Genomic DNA, 21,935 nt, shown 5'->3' with positions numbered 1-21,935 from the left:
ATGATTTGAAAAGTGATCAGCTTTACATATATCTTAAATCAAGAGATAAAATCAATCAGAAATCTTTTGTTTTCGGTTCATTAATGTTAAAGTAGATTATAAGTTTGTCATGTTTGCTTGTAGAAATACAGAAAAGTAGACCTTAATTAAGATTGAATCAAAATAAAATGCTCTCAGGATTAATGCTAATTAATCGATCTTTTGATCTGATTAATCTGTGTAGTAGATTCAACGAGATGATAATTTTATTACTGATTGACATGTATCATTAACATAATTGCAATGAGTATTGTTTACATAACAAAATCCGTTATGATTGCTTTCGTGTTTATGGTGAACTGTTTGCATTAAATTCATAACTTCTAACTTTGCTTTTTATTAAGAGATATAGTTATGATTTCAGTTATATATGTGTCGTCTATAAAATCAGTGTTATACAGTAGTCCTATATATATATATTCTATTCATATGTGTAGATATATGAAGATGTGGTATGAGTGTCAAAGAGGTAACTCTCCATCCAAGTCACAACTTGTAAAAGTAAATGTAATAAAAAGAGTTCCCTTGTTATTTTCGTGGTCGTTTTATTGTTTCTATTCTTACCGCGAAAATAGCTAAAATAAAACTACCGCGAAAATTTCCCTGTTTACAGTATGAAGGGCAAATCTTACCCTACTAGTATAGCTGTTTATTTTGTTATGTCGTGTGTGTCGTAATCCCCAAAAAACATTTCAAATTTAAATACAGTAAATGCAGGCACACCAAAGAATTGTTATATGAGTATACTTAATTGAATGGAGTAAAGTTGTGATATTCTTCTTAATAAAAAAAACTCTTCATGAACAAAAATCATTGCAGGCGATATTGTTCCAACTGAGATCAAATTAATGGCCGACAAAAGATCAATTGATTTGTACCTCAAACTACTTCAGTCAGGCTATGAATTTAAGAGAGATATACGTTTAGTAGTTGTTGGGAAAAAAGGTGCTGGAAAGACAACATTGATAAGAAGATTATTTGGTGAAGACATTACAGATGTTACCAGTACAAATGGAATAGAAATTCATAAAATTAAATGCAAAGCAATGTCTGATGATGGCATATGGAATAAACAAGAAGGTATGGTGTTGATACTTAAAAAAACATGGTGTGTCCTTATCTGGTACACTTATCATAATGGTCTGATGGTATAGTCTTTCATATATCTGTTGGTATCAAGTTCTGTAAAGTTTTCCTCACACATTTCCTCAGAAAGAATGTTCTTATATTTAACCAATATGAAGATTTTACTATGGTTTTTCTAAAAGATAATTAAAAGTATTTGCCACCGGGGCACTAAAGGCTCTATGTGAGCTGATGTCATCACTTAAAGTCCGTCTGTCATCTGTAGTCGTCATCTGTCGTTGTAAACTATTTGAAACATCTTCTCCTCTGAAACTACTGGACCAAAAAGCATCAAACTTAAACTGTATTTTCTTTAGGGTATCTAGTTTATAAAGTGTATCCCAAATGAACATGCATGCTTAAATGTTTAAAGGGAAAATATGACAAGGTACAAAACATTTAAATGGCATTTTTGAACCACTCACTACTATATATTCAAAATCAAAAATAATCATTGAACACAACCAAAAAATAACAGGTGAGCAATTCAGGCTCTGGATTTTCTTGTATTATGAAAAGAGTCGCTAAATGTTTCCAAAGTTTGCTGATATTGTTTATGAACAAAAAATTGTCGATAAAACAAAATCTATGTCGTGTTTTATCTACAGTTGCTTTCCTTCGGCTGTTGTCGTTTTGTTTTTTTACGAAACTGGTATCTTTCGCCATGTATAATGTGTTTTTGATACTTTTATCTTAAGAATTTTCTCATTTCTTTTTAGTATTTTACACAACATATTAGACAAAAACTAATATTTTTCTTTTCTAATCATAGAAAACTATGAGGATACTCAAACTCAAGCAAGACTTTTAAAACAGTACGTAGGAAAAATTCAGGACAAAAAACCAATTCAAAAACCGGTAGAGTCCCACATAGCCATTAAGGACAACACACCTGTCACATCTGTTGATGAATTAAAGAAATCAGAGACAGCATCCAAGCTAATAATAAAACCTCCAGAAGCAGCTGAACCTCAGTCAGAACCTCAAATAACTCCCCAACAGCCATCTGAACAAGCAGCAAAGGATTTCGAAACTATGCTATCCGCTAAGTCTAAAGTTGATGTAAATGACAAAGAGGAATATGCCACATTTTTGTTGTGGGATTTTGCAGGAGATGAGGAATTTTACCACACACATCAAACCTTTCTGTCCCAAGATGCAATGTATCTTGTTGTTACAAAACTCAATGAAGCTGATGATCATAATGCACAAGGTAAAATTTCATTAATAAACCAGTATGCTTAACAATGATACTTATTTCATTGATGTTAAAGTTTGTTCTCAAACAGACTGAATACATAATCCTTTCACTTATAACTTTATATTTTGTTGATTGTTCTAACATCTGCAAAATTGATTTTATGTATTTAAAGCTTTTATAATGTTTTCGAATTGGTTGATTGTAGTACATATATACAGTCCGCCAAAAGTTAAGCACCACCTACATATGAATTTTTAACTTCATGTATCGCAAAAAAACATTTATATTTGGTGTTAAGAATTGTTTATAACATACACTAAGAAAATGCATTACAACAAAGAAAATAAAACTCCGATAAACATGCCAAGCAACTTTTTATTAAAGGTCATCTGCCAGTTTTCGAATACATTGTTTCGCTGCCTTTAAATCTTCTTCCTACTGTCTCGCGTAAAGGTGAAATTTGACATTCATCAAGTCACTGTGACATATGGCAAGGCGTACATTATCTGTTGTTGAACATTGACAAACAATTGACATGTCAAATGGCAATAGGAGCACTGGAAGCATAGGTAACCATTTCGATGATATTCACACCATCATTGTCAGATTTTTACAACATCTTTTGACACAGGAACTGTATATGTTAAACCAAGGTCTGGAAGATTCCAACTAGCTACAGATCGTGATGTCAGACTGCTTATTGGACGTGCTTAAGCCAACTAATTTACTCCTGCCCCAAAGCTTAGATACCACTGGACTCAAGGTGGTTTCGTTAGAATATCGGTTTGTCGACTTCATAAAGGCTACCTACATATAAGAGTACGTCATGTTGTCGAGAGACCTGAACTAACTAACAGCCAGGCACCGTATACTTAGGTTTCATAAACGCTGGAACATGAGAAGCTAACCAAAAGACTGCAGAATACGAGTTAAATGGCTGGGAAAAAACTTCGTAGGACCAAAACATCATTTACCTGACAACTGCATGTCCATACGTTGCCAGTTATGTTACAGTATTAGGTTTCTTCTCATACTGTTGTTACGTGGGTCTGCATATTTTGAAGAGTAGCATGAACGGACAGACAAACAGGGATTTTGGTGCTTGAAAACATAGCAGTCCCCCGTTTTGATAATCCTCCACTTTCGTCAAGACCCTTGTACATATACGACAATACTAGACCACACAGGGCAAGGATTGCAACCAAGTACACAGAGCCAGAAACAGGTGATACTAAAAAGTATCTTTTGTCCTTCCATGTCTCCATATATAAACCCTCTCAAACATGTCTGGGAAGCTATTGGCAGAAATCTCGATTGCAGAGATCCATCTTTGCAAAATCTTAGCGATGTAAGAGGAGCAATTGTTGCTGAATTTATTTAATTTGCTCAACTTAAGTCCAGAAGGCTTGTACAGAGTGTGAGACGCCGAGTTATGGTTCTATACCGGAAGAAAGATGATTACACATCATATGGACTCAAATATTGACATAAAATTTCCCGAATATACCAAAGATTCTTTGTAGAGACTTTTATTGATATTGGATGACAAATACTGCTACATGAATATTTTCTATTTTTTTTTTAGGATAATGTGATTTTTTTAAGTAAAAAAAATCCATGCAATAGAAATAGGTGGTGTTTAACTTTTGGCAGACTGTATATTTTAAAAGAGAAAAATGTATGTTTGTCCTCCGTTTGAGACTTTTCTTCTATTTTAAAATGGACCTTTATTTTTCAAATGTAAAATACTGGATACTGTTTCAATCTTTGTTACAAGATGATATTTATTGTTTTAAAATGAAGGTGACGTGAGAAAATATTGTACACATTGTATTGTGCAAGTTTCTATGAAACAATATCTTGTCAAAAGGATGTCATATGAAACATTGGACCCTAGGAAAGTTGAACCCGGTGAAATTTTCATCATTGAAAATTTAACCCTGGGTCTAATCCTAGATTGAAAATTAAAAAGGATCAGTTTTCCAAAGCAGGAAATTGACCCCCTCCTTGGATATTTAAACCCCTGTATCATTTCCCCTGTATTATTAAAATGAATGTCAAATGTACATTGCGTTAAGCTTTTATACAATAGTGTTTACTGTATAGATCTGATAATTTGAAAATCTAAAGAGGGGTATAATTCTCTATATTAAAAGTGGGATAAATCTGACAGCTTGAATGAAAAAAAAAAGGTTTCTTTCACTGAAAACCCTAAAACTATCGTACAGTTATCAATCATTAACTTAGCATGAAATAAATTCAACTGCAATTCAAAATAAGAGTACAGAAAAGATCAATGGGGACTGTGTCAAAGAGACAACAACCCGACCATAGAAATTAGACAACAGCAGAAGTTCACCAATAGGTCTTCAATGCAGTGAGCGATTCTCGCACCCGGAGGCGTCCTTCAGATGGCCCCTAAATTAATACACATCGTACGTTTTTTCTGTTTTTCAAATATAAATTGAATACGTTCAAACAAATGTGATAATATCATTTAGTTTTAATATTGATCATATTAATATGTTTGTCTTAACCCTGGTTAACAACTTTGATTATAAACAACAGTATGCATTCCGAATTGAGTATCACATATCTGAAAGATCAGCGAATCAAGAATTGGATTTCCATTACTCTATTGTAGGTTGCATTTCTGTAAATATTGACAATACAATTTCCCATTGGATCTCCTTTTACGGCAAAAACTGTACCACTTTTACTATAAAGTTTTGGAAACAATCATATCCTAGAAGTGAAAATGTATATGCATCACATTTTTTTCAAAGGTCAAAATATAGGGATGTGCCGCATACTTTCAAAAAGAAACAAAAGATACCAAAGGGACAGTAAAACTCATAAATCTAAAATAAACTGACAATGCCATGGCTCAAAATGAAAAAGACAAACAGACAAACAATAGTACACTTTACACAACATAGAAAACTAAAGAATAAACAACACGAACCCCACCAAAAACTAGGGGTGATCTCAGGTGCTCCGGAAGGAATGTGTTCATGCCCTGAACTTCTCAGAATTTAAACTAACACTAATTGTCACTAACTATATCTACCGCGACTGTAAGGTTATCACAGATTTCAATATCAACAATATACACATTTTTATTTTCTGGTAACAGTCCTAAGTTATGTCTCTGTGATATGCAACACAGAGAGCAAAACTGGGAACAAGTATGTAAACAAAATTAATTTTCTATGAATATTCTAGATCTCCTTATAAGAGGGCTGGGGTGATTTGAGAAACAGCTGTGTTTACAAAGTGCAACCTATATGTAACAATCTATTCAAAAATACATGCATTTTAAATTCAAAATTTAACTTTAATAAATGGTGATCATTTATATTACTAGTAGTGAATAATGCATGTCTAACAGGGATCATATTATTGATTTCAAGATTTCCACTATCAGATAATGTCTAAACTTACTAAGAGTTTTGGTTAAGTTGTGTAATGGAATTATTGGAATTTCTTAATGTAAGGGACCGTATGAAAATTGTTTAACATGTTGAAATCCCAAATAAACATGCAAGATTGTCGTTAACATATAAAACTGTATTTCACTACATCCACAAAGTAAAACAATTGTGTCAAACAGATATAAAATAGTGCAAAATAAAGAATTAGTAAATTAAGTTGGTAAACAAAAGTTAAACTGCCTGATTCAGGTGTTAATATTTAGTTTTAGAAACTACCACTATTAAAGCATGAAAGCGTTTTATAATTTTTAAAGTATTCTGGTTGAAGTTTACAACTCAATGCCTTTAAAAAGATCATAATAGCAGAGCAGTATTCAAACAATACACAAATAAAATGTTTCATTAAATACCAATATACTTAAGGAGGCTCGCGGGTATAAGATTTTTAGAAAAAAAATAAACTTTTATTTTTCGTTTCAAATTTTACTAATTACATTTAGTAGTTGTTACTTTATCATAGGGTACAAAAATCATTCCAAAAAATCTTTTCGTGTTGGCCACAGATGACTTTTAAAATGTAGATATCATTGGAAAAGCTCCAAATTATCTCCCTTTGGAGCAAAAATGCCATTTTTTGGCATTAAAATTGAAATATCTTTTTTAAATCATCGGTGACCTATATTTTTTATTGTGGTTTTCGAATAAGCTTTACATAAAGTAAATTATTGTAAAATTTAAGCGATTTCTGTAAGTTCTTTTTTTATTTCGATATTACCGATTTTTCTCCTATTAGTTCAACAGAAAAAAAGAACATTAACAAAAATGTATGCTTCTTTCAAATGCAGATTGTGAGCGTAAATGAACGGTGACCCCATTTTTTTATTTCATTTTTCTATTAAGTATAAGATAAAGTTCATTTATAGAAAAATAAGGCGAAATCCTATATTAAATAAAAAATTTGATTTAGACCCGCGAGCCCCCTTAAGTACCGTCTGTTAACATCCTTGTATTGTGGTCTCATTTCCATTCCTAACATACATTATCTCAATTCACCAACATTCCAACTGACTCCATTTTCAGAAAACGAAATCTGTAACAAACATAAACTTTTAGCCACCGCTTTACAAGCAGAGCCAAATACAATGAAAGTTCCAACTATGTATTGGCTTCCGAAGCTACACAAAACCCCTTACAAATATAGATTTATTTCGTCTTCAAGCCATTGTTCAACTACTAAATTGTCTATTATTCTTACCAGCACACTTGGTACAATTAAAAACCTTATAATAAATTGTTCAAATAAGGCCTTCGAAAATAGTGGAATAAATTACTTTTGGAGTGTCAAGAACTCGTTGGAAGTACTTGATAAATTGCATGCTTATATTGGTGATTTTGAATCTGTTCAAAGTTTTGATTTTTCTACCCTGTATACCACATTGCCTCACATTCTCATTAAGAAAAAATTCACACATCTAATTAAATGGGCATTCAAAAAATCAGAATGTGAATATATATGTTCAAACTCTTTTAGGTCATTTTTTAGTAGCAATAAACAAAAAAACTATGTTAATTGGACATGCTTTGATACTATATATGCCCTTGAATTTTTACTAGATAACATTTTTGTTCGCTTTGGGGATTCCGTATATCGTCAGATTATCGGAATTCCAATGGGGACTAACTGTGCACCACTTATTGCGGACCTCTTTTTGTATTGTTACGAGTTACAATTTATGACAAAAATAAGCAAAGACCCATCAAAACAACATCTGATAAACAAATTTAATAATACTTTTAGATATTTGGATGATATTTTGGCTCTCAATAATGACGACTTCAGTATGTATATTAATGAAATTTATCCTGGTGAACTCACTTTAAATAAAGCTAATACTAACAATGACCACTGCCCTTTCCTCGATCTTGATATCTATATCACTAACGGAAAGCTGAATACTAAAATTTATGATAAAAGGGATGATTTTTCATTTCCTATCGTTAATTATCCGTTTTTAGATGGTGACGTTCCCTTGTCACCATCTTACGGTGTTTATATATCTCAACTTGTACGATTCGCTCGTGTATGTAACAATGTTTTAGATTTTAACGAGAGAAATTTATGTATTACTGAAAAATTATTACACCAGGGTTTTCGATATCACAAACTAGTCAAAACATTTACTAAATTTTATCATCGGTATAAAGACATCATTCGTAAATATAGCTCAACATGCAGACTTTTTATACGTTCAGGTATTTCACATCCAATTTTTTATGGAAATATTCTTTATAAAGCACAAAGGTGTCAGTATTCACCTCATAAACTTACAAAACCTTTGAATAGACTTATTAAGAAGGGTTATAATTACGATACTGTTGTCAAGTCATTAAAGATTGCATATTTTGGCGTTAATATTGAGTCACTGATAAGGTCTTTGCGTCGGAACTAAACACATTTATTCTAAAAACAGTTGTTGGCATGACACGGGTTATGTTCTTCTCATATATGTTATGATGGTATGATACTAAACCCCTTACGGGAAGGATTGTGCCTGATGTTCATATGATGAAATCATAATCTTTCAGTCAGTTTAATTGAAGTCTGGAGCTGGCATGTCAGTTAACTGCTAGTAGTCTGTTGTTATTTATGTATTATTGTCATTTTGTTTATTTTCTTTGGTTACATCTTCTGACATCAGACTCGGACTTTTCTTGAACTGAATTTTAATGTGCGTATTGTTATGCTTTTACTTTTCTACACTGGTTAGAGGTATAGGGGGAGGGTTGAGATCTCACAAACATGTTTAACCCCGCCGCTTTTTTGCGCCTGTCCCAAGTCAGGAGCCTCTGGCCTTTGTTAGTCTTGTATTATTTAAATTTTAGTTTCTTGTGTACAATTTGGAAATTAGTATGGCGTTCATTATCACTGAACTAGTATATATTTGTTTAGGGGCCAGCTGAAGGACGCCTCCGGGTGCGGGAATTTCTCGCTACATTGAAGACCTGTTGGTGACCTTCTGCTGTTGTGTTTTTTTTATTTTGGTCGGGTTGTTGTCTCTTTGACACATTCCCCATTTCCATTCTCAATTTTATCTTGTTATGTGAGCAATCCAGCTGCAAATATTAAATTAAAATAATTATATAAGTCAGGAATCTGATGTACAGTAGTTTTCGCTTGTTACATGTAATTTATACGTGTTTCTTGTTTCTCGTTTTTTTTTATATAGATTAGACCGTTGGTTTTCCCATTTGAATGGTTTTACACTTGTAATGTGGGGCCCTTTTTAGCGTGTTGTTCGGTGTGAGCCAAGGCTCCGTGTTGAAAGCCGTACATTGACTTACAATGGTTTACTTTATAAATTGTGATTTGTATTTTCTGAATCGATTTACAATTTGTATACAATTGATATCCTAAAACTTCCGTTGTCATAACTAGTAGGGACTTTTAATACATTATTATAAAAAACAGTTGTTCTTTGACTTTGTAGCCTTATTCAGACTATGGATTGACTCAATACATTGCTACAGTAGACTTGAAGAGAGAAAAAATACATCTGACAAGAAACCGTTGGGTGATAATGATCCACCAGTAGTTATTGTTGGCACATGGAAAGATGCTGTGACCTCGGAAACAGACACGGTATATCATGTTTACACATTGTAAAATATTTAAACACTGCTATTGTTTGTTCTTGTCTTCAAGGGATTACTTTATTATGTTCGAGTGGAATTACGTATATACCTATACAAGTTCTTTTTGTATTTTCTTACGGGTACAATAATACCTTTTGTATAAAGTGTGGAATTAATTTATTTAATGATTCGGTCCGACAACCAAGATGACTTACAGAATTGAAGGAAGAACAAAAAGGTGAAATGCAAGTTTTGCCTATAATTTTGAAAACCTATTTTAAAAAAATCTTACAGTGGTAAAATGTTCACAATGTAAAGCTTATCTGGGGCCGGTCGTTTAAATATGCTAACACTTCGTTAAAATTTAAAACATGGTTAATCCTGTTGTTCATCTCTACGTTAGATTTAACACAACGTTAAACTGTCGATAACTTATGTAAAATCTAACGCTGCTATTGACCAACGTTAAAAACTTAACGGAGCCTTTTAATTGATTAAATGGCTGCTCTGTTAATGGTACCTAGGCAAAGAAAAGAGAAAATCTTCAGAGGAATGGTTTCACATCTAAACAGTTTGACTGACAATGAAATGAGGATAAGATATAGGTTTGGAAGAGACTCTATAGCCTATATATGCAATATTGTGGGTGATAAATTAAGATCTACAGCAAAGGAAACTGCTCTAACAGTGGAGCAACACGTATGCATAGCCTTGAGGTTTTATGCCTCTGGGTCATTTTTACAAGTAATTGGAGATACAATGGGCTACGACAAAGCAACTGTATCTAGAGCAGTGAATGATGTTACCAATGCTTTACTTGATGTGAAAGACAACTTCATCCAGTGGCCAAAAGACATCAATTCTAAAAACAGGATGAAGTGTGGTTTCCACAGACAAATGGAAATGAACTTCCCAAATGTTTTGGAGTGCATTGATTGCACACACATCAACATACAAGGGCCATCAGAGGACGAGGCAGCTTTTGTTAACAGAAAGAGGTTCCATAGTGTGAACGTGCAGGCTGTGTGTGATTAAGAAGGTACTTATTTAATTTGTTTATATCCTCTTCGTCTGTTTAATTGTTTACCTTTATTATCTCCCTTAAACTTTCTCATCAGTAACTCTACAATTCGGCCCTCGATCTTATACGACCCAAATATTAAAAGTGATCGATCGACGATCGGGTCATTGTGTGCTATCTTTTCCAATAAGACCGCGCACCTGTCACTCCAAACAGTGTGGTTATTTGTGCCACTTATTTATATGTGCTATATCTAATCTGTACAATGTTGGCGAAGGAAGGCATAATATTACTGTTGTATTTTTTTCTGTACGGGATCGGGTGTACGTTATATTAAGCTCGAGATTTCAGGAATGACACCCTTTCGGGATTTTGGGAATGACCCTTTCTGGATCCGGGAATTCTTTTTTGAATTTCTGGATCTCGGGATTTGGGTTTTTAAGCACCTGTTGTAGGATTTCTGGATCCGGACCCCCCTCCCCATACTGAAGGAAACATATATATATTTTTCACTGAAACTGACGATTTTTAACATTCATAAATTATAAAATTATTAAATATACTAATAGTTTCAATCATCTGTATGCATTTTTTTAGGGTTTCAATGAGCCTCAATGAAAATTAGACTAGTTCTAGTTGAGTTACACTTTTTAATTTAAAAAAAAATATAGATTTACTGGAGTCCCGATACAGTTCCTATACCCCCTCTAATCAATCACAAGTAGCAATAGACTGAGTGACCTTTATTCAACCTGCAGTTAACTGTAACATTAATCAGTACTCTGCATAGAATTAAATTAGTTTAATATTTTTTCAGGGAAATTTACCAATATATCTGCTAACTGGCCAGGGTCAACCCATGATTCCCACATCTTCAACACATCAAACCTATGCCACTACCTGGAGACAAACAACAGAGGACTTGCAGACGGTTTGATACTAGGAGACAGCGGGTATGCATGTCGCCCTTTTCTCATGACACCATATCTAAATCCCAGAGAAAGACACCAGCAAAGATTTAATTTAGCACACTCCAGTACAAGATCCATTATTGAAAGGGCTTTTGGAATCTTAAAGAGAAGATTTCATGTTTTACACTCTGAGGTAAAAATAATTATAGAATACTTTAAAATATGATAACAAAAAAGTGATTTGATTGTCAATGACCAGAGACCAAATCACTTGGAAGTTAACACCGATAGGTAACTGTACAGCCTTCAACAATGAGATAATCCTATATAGTGATGCATAGCTAAAATGATTAATTTACCTCAGCAGTTTCATACAAAAAATGCCCAAAAAAACTTCAGCCATGAAGAAAAAAATATATTGAGTAAAAAGGGACACAAAAAAGAAACTAATTATAAAAAGGATACTAATTAGGGAGCTACGATTTATTGGTTGAGGGGGATGGCTAGTATGAAAAATGCCTTTTTATTTTCACACTTTCATAAATAAATTGTCATCCTGCCTCTTTTTTTAACTCGAAACTCTTGTCTTGACTTTTTTAAATTCATACAAGCCACACTATCCCCATCAAAATTAAATGTAGCTCTGTAAAACTAGAGACAATTGTTACAGATCGAGCCGCAGTTAATAGGGATTATATTCACCGTGTAGAACGCCACATGCGGGGTGTCAACTATGTTTGACACGGGGTGGCAATTTCGAAGCGAAGAAAAACTGTCAAAGTAAGTTCAAGTATCAAAATTTCTTTATTTACAATTTTTAGTACCATATAATGTACTGCACGGAAGGAACTGAAACACAATCTATTTCCTGCAAGCAAAGTCAGTCGTTTCTGAAACAGTTTTTTTTTTAATTGAAAGATAGCTTCCTGCCCATAATTATGAAATTATAAATTTCAGGTCAGAATGAAACCAGAAAAAGTCTGTCGAGTGTTTGGTGCTTGTGCTGTTCTACATAACATAGCTTCAACAAGGAATGAACCTTTGGAAGACTTTTGTGGTGTACATGTTCAGCAAGACCAACCAGTGCAAGTTCCGAATTTTGAAGGAGAACAGGATGGTAGACACATTAGAGAGCATATCGCAAGAGTTTTCTTAAACTGAAATACATGTTTAATACACAAGAGTCTTTATTTTTTCATCCAATATAAAATTGTGATAAATAATACAAGTTATGTTTTCTCAAAATACATGCATTCGAGATGTTTTCTACCTCAGGCATAGATTACCTTAGCTGTATTTGGCAAAACTTTTAGGAATTTTGGTCCTCAATGCTTTTCAACTTCGTACTTTATTTGGTCTTTTTACCTTTTTTGAATTCGAGCGTCACTGATGAGTCTTTAGTAGACGAAACGCGAGTCTGGCGTTTACTAAATTTGGTCCTGGTATCTATGATGAGCTTATTGGCACTACGAAGTGTCGGTCGTCACACTTTTTTAACACCATCTCATTGTCAACTGTAAACTGAATGACATTTTACCCCAAGGCTTAATTAAGGTATACATTTAAGGTCATTCTTTAGATTTTTTTCACTTTGTCGCAAAGTGGGTCTTCCATAGACTGTTGGGTGTGTAAATACGCCAGTTGGAAAGGGGATGCATAATCTGATTGCGTTGTATGGATATATAGTGTAACGCCATGCATATTACAAAATCCTGTGAGGGGTCTGATTATAGTTATTGTACTCTTTGTAAATTTGTTCTCATCATGAACATGCATGAAATATTTCCCACTGGATGTAAAGCAAACGATAAGAATGAATATAAACATACCAAATAAATGCATAGCCAGAATTAAAACAAGAGTACACACGCAGAAATATTAAGCCTTCTTTACTAATCATTGATATTGATCATTGATATTGTGTGGATAGTCCTTAATATCGAATAGAATAGAATAGAATATTTTTATTTCCCAAATTATAGGGCCCTTAAAGGGCATAAAATCAGACACAATTGATTTACATAATAAAGCTATATTACAACTGTCACATAAACTTAACATTACCCAAGAAAACTAAACATCGACGAATGAACCATGAAAACGAAGACAAAGTAAAATGACACCTGCCAGTCGTACATGTAAACCTTACAGTCCTTCCATACACCCAATGTACTAGAACTATTGCTGATAGTATCTGAGATATGGACTTGACCACCAAAACTTAACCTTGTTCACTGATTCATAAAATGAGTTCGAGGTCAAGTGAAAACTGTGTGGCAAACAATTGTTAATTGATAAGAAAAATAAATATTTTAATTCATTAAAAGTTGAGAAAATGTTAATGGTGTATTCTCCTTGTCTTGTTTCATTAATTCCAGCAACTCTATCTGGAGGTCTAGTTTCCTCATTTCTTTTGTCTGTTTTGCCATTTCACCCTTCAAATACAGTACCTGAAATAAAAATGATACATGCACATCCATATGAATATTTTAACATATATCTTTATATGTGTCTGTATACCTTAAAACTCTTGTGGAATTTACAGAAGTATGGCATGTGAGATTTCCAGATAAAGTGTATGACCTGTTGGACCTCTGCTTTGGCCAGCAGCTTGAAGACCAAATTATTTATATTAGAAGATTTTCATAAAAATGTTGATTAAGTGTACTTTGAGATCGATACACGGTCTCACATCATTGCCTATACCAGAGGTAGATCCTGAACTTTTTGTAAGCGGGTACTGACTGACCACAAAGGGGAGGGGATCGACCGGGTCCCTAGCCCCTTCGATCTGCATCTGTTCGATACAAACTAATCGATGGGGACCTAAAAAGTCAACTTTTTTTAGTGTTGATAATTGATTTTTATTTTTTCATTTTCCAGAGTAATGACAGTCTTGAAACTAACACCAAGCCATTCATTATAAGACAATAATACGTTAATCGTTTTTTTTTTTATTATTCTGGATTATTTATAAAATGAATGCAAATGTGAAATTTTACCTGAAGCCCATAAACATCATCAGCAGTTGCTTTCCTCTTCTTTGGATTTTCTGCTTTCTTTGCTGTTAGAGTCCCCAGCTCAACTACTGCAGCTGCTGGGCGTGGCACCTGAATATTTACAGCCGGTAGAAGCGGTAGTAGTGGTACTGGCTGAAGAATGGATTCAGATCCAGATTGGGAAAGTGGTTGGCTTGGAGGGGTATCAAACAGGTCCTGGGAATTACTTGCACTCTCCTCTGGCAATGCTGCTGAGTTGTCATCTAGAAAATATAATAAGGAGATTGTTATTTTTATGATTAGCATGATGATGAATAGACGTGCGTCTATTGTTAAATTTTCTTACTTACAGAGAGTTTTTTTTGTCAGACATTCTTTCTTTGCTTTCATTGACCTAGCCTGACAAACCATATGCATCAATGACAACCAAAACAAGACGGCTAGTAACAAAACTATATTAGAAGACAACCTTCTGTTCAATTGTAAGGCAGTATTGCACCATTTTAAATAATTTTCTAGCAAATCTATTGGGTATCGAATCTTTAGTCAATTATCATCAAGGATTAGAGGGCACCTGCCAATGCTGGATTTAAATTCGTAATCTTACTCGCTGTTAAAAAATTTGTTTACATAGCAATGTAAACATTTTTTTTTTTGACAGTGAGTCAGACTGCGAATTTAATGCCAATGCTGGATTTGAATTCGCAATCTCACTCGCTGTCAAAAAAAAATCTTTACATACCAATGTAAAGAATTTTTTGTTATGCGAATCCTTGATGATAATTTACTAAATGAAAATTGCTGGCCCATCTATATTTTACAGTGTTGAGATTACGTCCCCTTCGGTATATTTGACAAAATAAAAAGGACCTATTCCAGTCTTCTGTATATACATTTCTCACTGTATAACCCTCCCCCTTTCTATCCACATTTTTTTTCACTCATATCCCACCGAGTTTAACACCAACTATACTGAGTGCCAATGAAAACGCAACACTTAGTTTTTCAAAAATAAAATTGATATTAGAAATGATAATCTTTCAAAATAAATTGTTCCTGAAAATGAACAATTTTAACAATAGATCGATATCAAACAAAAATGTGTCATTGTCATTTTTCGGGCGCAATAGGTAAACGAAACATCCAATGCCGAATTATCAACTCACAGTCCTAACAAAAAATGTTACAACCCCATGGTTCAGCGTAATCTCGACAGCGTCGTTGAAATGATCATCCCGGACGTTTAATGTGATCCCGAGGATTGTTTTCCCACTTGTTTCGCAAAGCAAACTTAAGCTGACTTTAAGATATTGGTGGTGGTTTTCATCGTCTAAACAATGTCAAATATAATGCAAAATTTGCTCGATCGGACCAAAATCCGGCGATAAGCATGACTTTTGGCCAAGGCGAGTTCTAAATGTCTATGTAACCACCAATGACAGTTTTTGGTACATATCGAATGATTTTTGGTCTACAGAATTCGATGTTTACGCCAGACGGCCGTTTAGATGTAAGAGTGTGGTGCTCTTTAACAATTTCTGCGCAAATTGTGCTTTTCTGAAATTGCTCCAAAGGTTCTACCGTGATCACCATTGAACTCTCGTGACCTTTGGACAGCCACCAGAGTTGATATCGGATATGTTAAAGACCAAATGTATCGGTCTTGCTGAGCATTTCTTGTATTTTGTACCCCGGGATGTGGCTTATCATTAAATGATCCACTTTGGTTGAATTTGTGGATTATTTGGGTTATTGGAGAGGCTACAACTTCAGTCTTCTCGTAATTGTATGCTGTGAATAGCTTCATTTGATTATGCCCAAAACTGCATGTCGCAAATTGTCAGAAAGTCCTGGCATTTATTCAGATGTTTAGTGCAGTTTCTTAACAATTAGGGCCGGAAAATTCATGACATTAGCCAAGCTTTAAATGACAATATTGTGACAATGGTGCGTATGTTGAAAAGCGGTGAACTTGGTTTATTTCCGTTCAAAATAACCCTTACTTCACATTTGTTCCAAAAATCACTCAACCGTAAAGTTATCGATAATTGTCTTAAAAGTCATTTTCAACCAACTATACGAAGTTCTAATATAAATAAAATAAAAATTATAAGATTTTTATGGAAAACAAAAGTGTTGCGTTTTCATTGGCACTCAGTATATATATATTTATTTTCCAAATCTTGAACGACCAACAAAAGATGATTATGAAAATTGTTAAAATCTAGGCCTTTACGAGCATATGCCACGATCGAATTTAAGGTACGGGTTAGCCAGGGTCCAAGAAACATCGTCCTGTCGGCTACAAATCAAAGGGAAATAACAGCAAGGAGGTTCTTTCCGGATAAACGAAAATTTGAACTGAACATGTTTTGTTCCTAACTATCATTACAATATTGTCAAATGACAATATTTGAAATCATCCATCGCTAGAAAAATGTGTGTCATGAGGTAATAAGGCTCAAAAACAAATATGTTCATTAGCATGCTGAGCGTCTATCAAGGTTAATATTTAGGACGTAAATACTAGAATGGAGACGACATAAATAATTGACCAAATGAATTGATACTTATTATTGACTGAGTAAAACTGAATATAGCCGAATGCCAATTATATACCTAGCTTACACGTTATTAAAGATTAATAAATCAGCTAGATACCTGTCAAATTTTGATGACATGATACAAATAATCGGCGATTTTTTTTATGAACACAAAGTTTCATGAAATCGGAGAGAATAATTAATAGCATTTAAAGATTTGTTATTTTTATACGACCGCAAATTTTGAAAAAATTTTCGTCGTTTATTGCTATCACGTTGGCGTCGTCGTCGTCGTCGTCGTCGTCGTCGTCGTCCGAATACTTTTAGTTTTCGCACTCTAACTTTAGTAAAAGTGAATAGAAATCTATGAAATTTTAACACAAGGTTTATGACCATAAAAGGAAGGCTGGTATTGATTTTGGGAGTTTTGGTCCCAACATTTTAGGAATTAGGGGCCAAAAAGGGCCCAAATAAGCATTTTCTTGGTTTTCGCACTATAACTTTAGTTTAAGTTAATAAAAATCTATGAAATTTTGACACAAGGTTTATGACCACAAAAGAAAGGTTGGGATTGATTTTGGGAGTTTTGGTTTCAACAGTTTAGGAATTAGGGGCCAAAAAAGGGCCCAAATAAGCATTATTCTTGGTTTTCGCACAATAACTTTAGTTAAAGTTAATAGAAATCAATGAAATTTAAACACAATGTTTATGACCACAAAAGGAAGATTGGTATTGATTTTGGGAGTTTCGGTCCCAACAGTTTAGGAATTAGGGGCCAAAAAGGGACCCAAATAAGCATTTTTCTTGGTTTTCGCACCATAGCGTTAGTATAAGTAAATAGAAATCTATGAAATTCAAACACAAGGTTTATGACTATAAAAGGAAGGTTGGTATTGATTTTGGGAGTTTTGGTCCCAACAGTTAAGGAAAAAGGGGCCCAAAGGGTCCAAAATTAAACTTTGTTTGATTTCATCAAAATTGAATAATTGGGGTTCTTTAATATGCAGAATCAAACTGTGTATGTAGATTCTTAATTTTTGATCCTGTTTTCAAATTGGTCTACATTAAGGTCCAAAGGGTCCAAAATTAAACTTAGTTTGATTTTAACAAAAATTGAAACCTTGGGGTTCTTTGATATGCTGAATCTAAAAATGTACTTAGATTTTTTATTATTGGCCCAGTTTTCAAGTTGGCCCAAATCGAGGTCCAAAATTAAACATTGTTTGATTTCATCAAAAATTGAATAATTGGGGTTCTTTGATATGCCAAATCTAACTGTGTATGTAGATTCTTAATTTTTGGTCAAGTTTTAAAATTGGTCTAAATTAAAGTGCAAAGGGTCCAAAATTAAACTAAGTTTGATTTTAACAAAAATTAAATTCTTGGGCCTCTTTGATAAGCTGAATCTAAACATGTACTTAGATTTTTGATTATGGGCCCAGTTTTCAAGTTGGTCCAAATCAGGATCTAAAATTATTATATTAAGTATTGTGCAATAGCAAGTCTTTTCAATTGCACAGTATTGTGCAATGGCAAGAAATATCTAATTTCACAATATTGTGAAATAGCAAATTTTTTTTTAATTAAGAGTTATCTTTCTTTGTCCAGTATAGTAAGCAAGAAAAATCTGCAAGAATTTTTTTTAATTGGAGTTATCTTTCTTTGTCCAAAATCAACTTAAATCTTTGTTATATACAATATACAATGTATATTCACTTTTTACTACCAACTGATAAATTTAAATAATCTTTACCATTCAGTGATAACAAGCAGTTTTTTTACATCTTAATATTTAATGATGTATTTAAATGAGTAGTAATTGTTGCAAACTCCATTAGAATATTTTAATTGAAATTAGTTTTGGAATAAGGGAAAGGGGGATGTGAATAAAAAATTGGGTTCAATTTTTCTCATTTGAAATTTCATAAATAAAAAGAAAATTTCTTCAAACCATTTTTTTGAGAGGATTAATATTCAACAGCATAGTGAATTGCTCTAAGAGAAAACAAAAATTTTAAGTTCATTTGAATACATTCATTCTGTGTTAGAAACCTATGCTGTGTAAACTATTTAATCACAATCCAAATTAAGAGCGGAATCCAGCTTGAATGTTGTGTCCATACTTGCCCCAACCGTTCAGGGTTCAACCTCTGCGGTCGTATAAAGCTACGCCCTGCGGAGCATCTGGTTATATATTCACAAAAGAGTATAAATTAGTTACTGATACATACCAAGTACACTTTCAACTCCTTCAAGACCTTTGAAAGAAGCTGAGTCTTTTGTTCTTTCAATGGCCAGACTCAGTTTTTTTGGGCTGTGGACCACCACCAGTAGACCTCTGCTCTTTGTTACGGTTGTTAAAACCTTCTTAGCCTCCTTCTTGGTGTTAGCCCACTTGTCTTTGCAGTCTTTGGGAGACCTGTTGGCAACACCCAAAGCACTAACCAAGATGGAAATCCTGCTCCAGACAGCTGTCTTTCTGGAATTGATTATACCATCCCCAAACTTTTCATTAATAACTTTGTAATTCTTTTGCACTTGGTCTTGAATTACATTTACTTCTTCTTGGGTGAAGTTGGGTTTTCTGTCCCTTTGTGTTTTAGCAGAAGACTTGTCAGCCATGTTGAAGTAAATATTAACAAACCAATGCATTGTGGGTAAAGAAGATAATCTCTAAACTTTAGTTAAATATTTAACGAGTGGTTAAATTATTTAACGTCAACGTTAACTAACAACGGCGTTAAACCAAGTTGAACAACACCATTTTAACCATGGGTTAAGAAACGATACGTTAGAGTATTTAACGACACGTTAAATTTAACGCTTACGTTAAGTTAACGACAAGTTGAACAACCGGACCCTGTACGATAAAACTGTTAGAAGGCATATTGTTGAAGTTATTGTCCTTTGACGACCAATTTTTGTTATTTTAATTTTCTTTAATATTATTCCCATACTTGTAACAGATAAACAGAAACGTTTAAAATAGAAAGTAGGGTGAGATCATGGCAACATCAGTGGCGAATCTAGAAAGAGGGGGTCCACTGACTGCCTAGGGGGGGGGGAGCGATTCCGTCACGCTTCAGTGATTCCCTATATAACCAACAAATTTTTTTTCTGAAAAAGAGAGGGACCAGTGCATGCCCCCCTAAATCCACCTCGGAAACAGACACGGTATATCATGTTTACACATTGTAAAATATTTAGACACTGCTATTGTTTGTTCTTGTCTTTAAGGGATAACTTTATTATGTTCAAGTGGAATTACTAATATACCAATATAAGTTCTTTTTGTATTTTCTTACGGGTACATTATACATTTTGTATGAAGTGTGGAATTAATTTATTTAATGATCCGGTACGCCAACCAAGATGATTTACAGGGTTGAAGGAAGAACAAAAGGGTCAATAATGCAAGTTTTGCCTATAATTTTGAAAACCTATTTTAAAAAAATCTGACAGTGGTAAAATGTTCACAATGTAAAGCTCGTCTGTACGATAAAACTGTTAGACGGCATATTGTAGAAGTTCTTGTCCTTTGATGACCAATTTTTATTATTTTAATTTTCTTTACTGTGAGTTGACTATGGGTGTTACTGTTTACCTGTAGCTATTGTTCAACCAGATTTAAACATTGACAATACAATAGGGACATTTAAATTGACCAGTTGGTTTTGTAAGATTTAAATCTATCTTGATGCTACCTGTAAAAAAATGTATTCACCTAACCCAAAATTTCAGCATGCTTTTTTCCTGAAATTTTTCTTGACCTAGGATTATTCTATCAAAAAATTGAAAGGGTAGAACTATTTATGGTTTTCATTGTTTTAAATCCCCAGTATTGATAATATTTCTAAAATTTACCATAAAATCTGAATCAGTAAAATATTTTGTTAACTGCATATTAATATGTATGAAAATTAAAACTGTTTTTAAATAATAAATGATTCTTAAAATTTGTAACCCTCATACATAGTATAGTCCATTTGTCAGTGACACATGAAAGAGCTATCCAGGTGATTTCAGTTTCAATTTTCAGATGGATTATATGTTGTGCATTTCTTTATAATGTCCCTTCAAGATTTTCATTTTGGATTATGATATTTGCGGTGTTTTTCTTTGTAATTTATTATAAGAGGATTTTTGTGGAAAAAAAAACTGTGTTTACTGAAGGAAATTCAATTTTCAAAATATGGAATAAGTTATCAAAAAGGTTATAAAAAATCAAATTTGAATGCAAGAAGGAGAAATAATTTCAAGACATTCAATATAAATTTTGGGATATATTATAAGAGTGATTCACCTGTTTAAATGGAATATATATCATCAGAATTATCATGGAAATGAAACCAAACGTTAAATTCATAAAGTGGATATAGTCTAATGTAGTGATAAAGTGAAATGAAAAAGTAAAATATTCCTAAATATTCCTAATGTTGGGATAATATGAATGTGAAATTGGAAATAATCATTATAAAGTTCTGGATCTAATATTGTTTAATTGGAATATATACATGTATGACAAATGAAATAAAAACTCAATACTGTGGATATAATAAAATCAAGTGATATAGTGTAAATATATGAACAAACTTATCCAAAATATTTGTAAAGTGAGGATACTCATTTTAAATGTGATAATGGAAATAATCAAATATTACAAAATTCTGTACCTGTTTTTAGGGATATATATATCATGGGAAATTTAACGGAATATTGATATAGAGAGAAAATTAGTTATATAGTCAAAAGCATGAACAAATATTCGAAAACTTTCATCATGTTTATAAAATTAGAAAAATGTTATGAATTATTTCAGATAAAGAAAATGGAATACTGGATGAGATATAAAATATGTAGAGTAAATAAAATAGTTCATTCAAATATGATTTTGATATTTCAATATGAATATACATTAACAATTTGTACAAGGAACATGTCAAAAACAAATTATTTTGAGTTATTTCCTATTAAAAAGCCAAACAGATATTAAAAAGTTTTTTTTTTCAACAATATACAAAAAATCTAA

The 21,935-nt window shown here is 33.1% G+C and overlaps 1 protein-coding gene and 1 pseudogene across 1 annotated transcript in view; both read left to right on the top strand.

Moving 5' to 3' along the window:
- The first annotated feature begins 862 nt into the window (after positions 1 to 862).
- Positions 863 to 21,935, top strand: part of LOC134700492 (uncharacterized) — a 37,672-nt gene continuing 16,599 nt past the window's right edge. The window contains exons 1-3 of the mRNA XM_063561880.1: positions 863 to 1,119; positions 1,937 to 2,377; positions 9,288 to 9,439. Coding sequence (XP_063417950.1) covers positions 888 to 1,119; positions 1,937 to 2,377; positions 9,288 to 9,439 — 825 coding nt within the window. The 5' untranslated portion in view covers positions 863 to 887. The remainder of the gene's footprint in view (positions 1,120 to 1,936; positions 2,378 to 9,287; positions 9,440 to 21,935) is intronic.
- Positions 9,931 to 12,525, top strand: LOC134700507 (putative nuclease HARBI1; annotated as a pseudogene).

Source organism: Mytilus trossulus, unplaced genomic scaffold, assembly GCF_036588685.1.
Source record: "Mytilus trossulus isolate FHL-02 unplaced genomic scaffold, PNRI_Mtr1.1.1.hap1 h1tg000158l__unscaffolded, whole genome shotgun sequence".
Classification (NCBI taxonomy): Eukaryota; Metazoa; Mollusca; class Bivalvia; order Mytilida; family Mytilidae; genus Mytilus; species Mytilus trossulus.
Note: the sequence above shows the minus strand (reverse complement) of the source record. Positions and strands in the feature narration are given on the sequence as shown.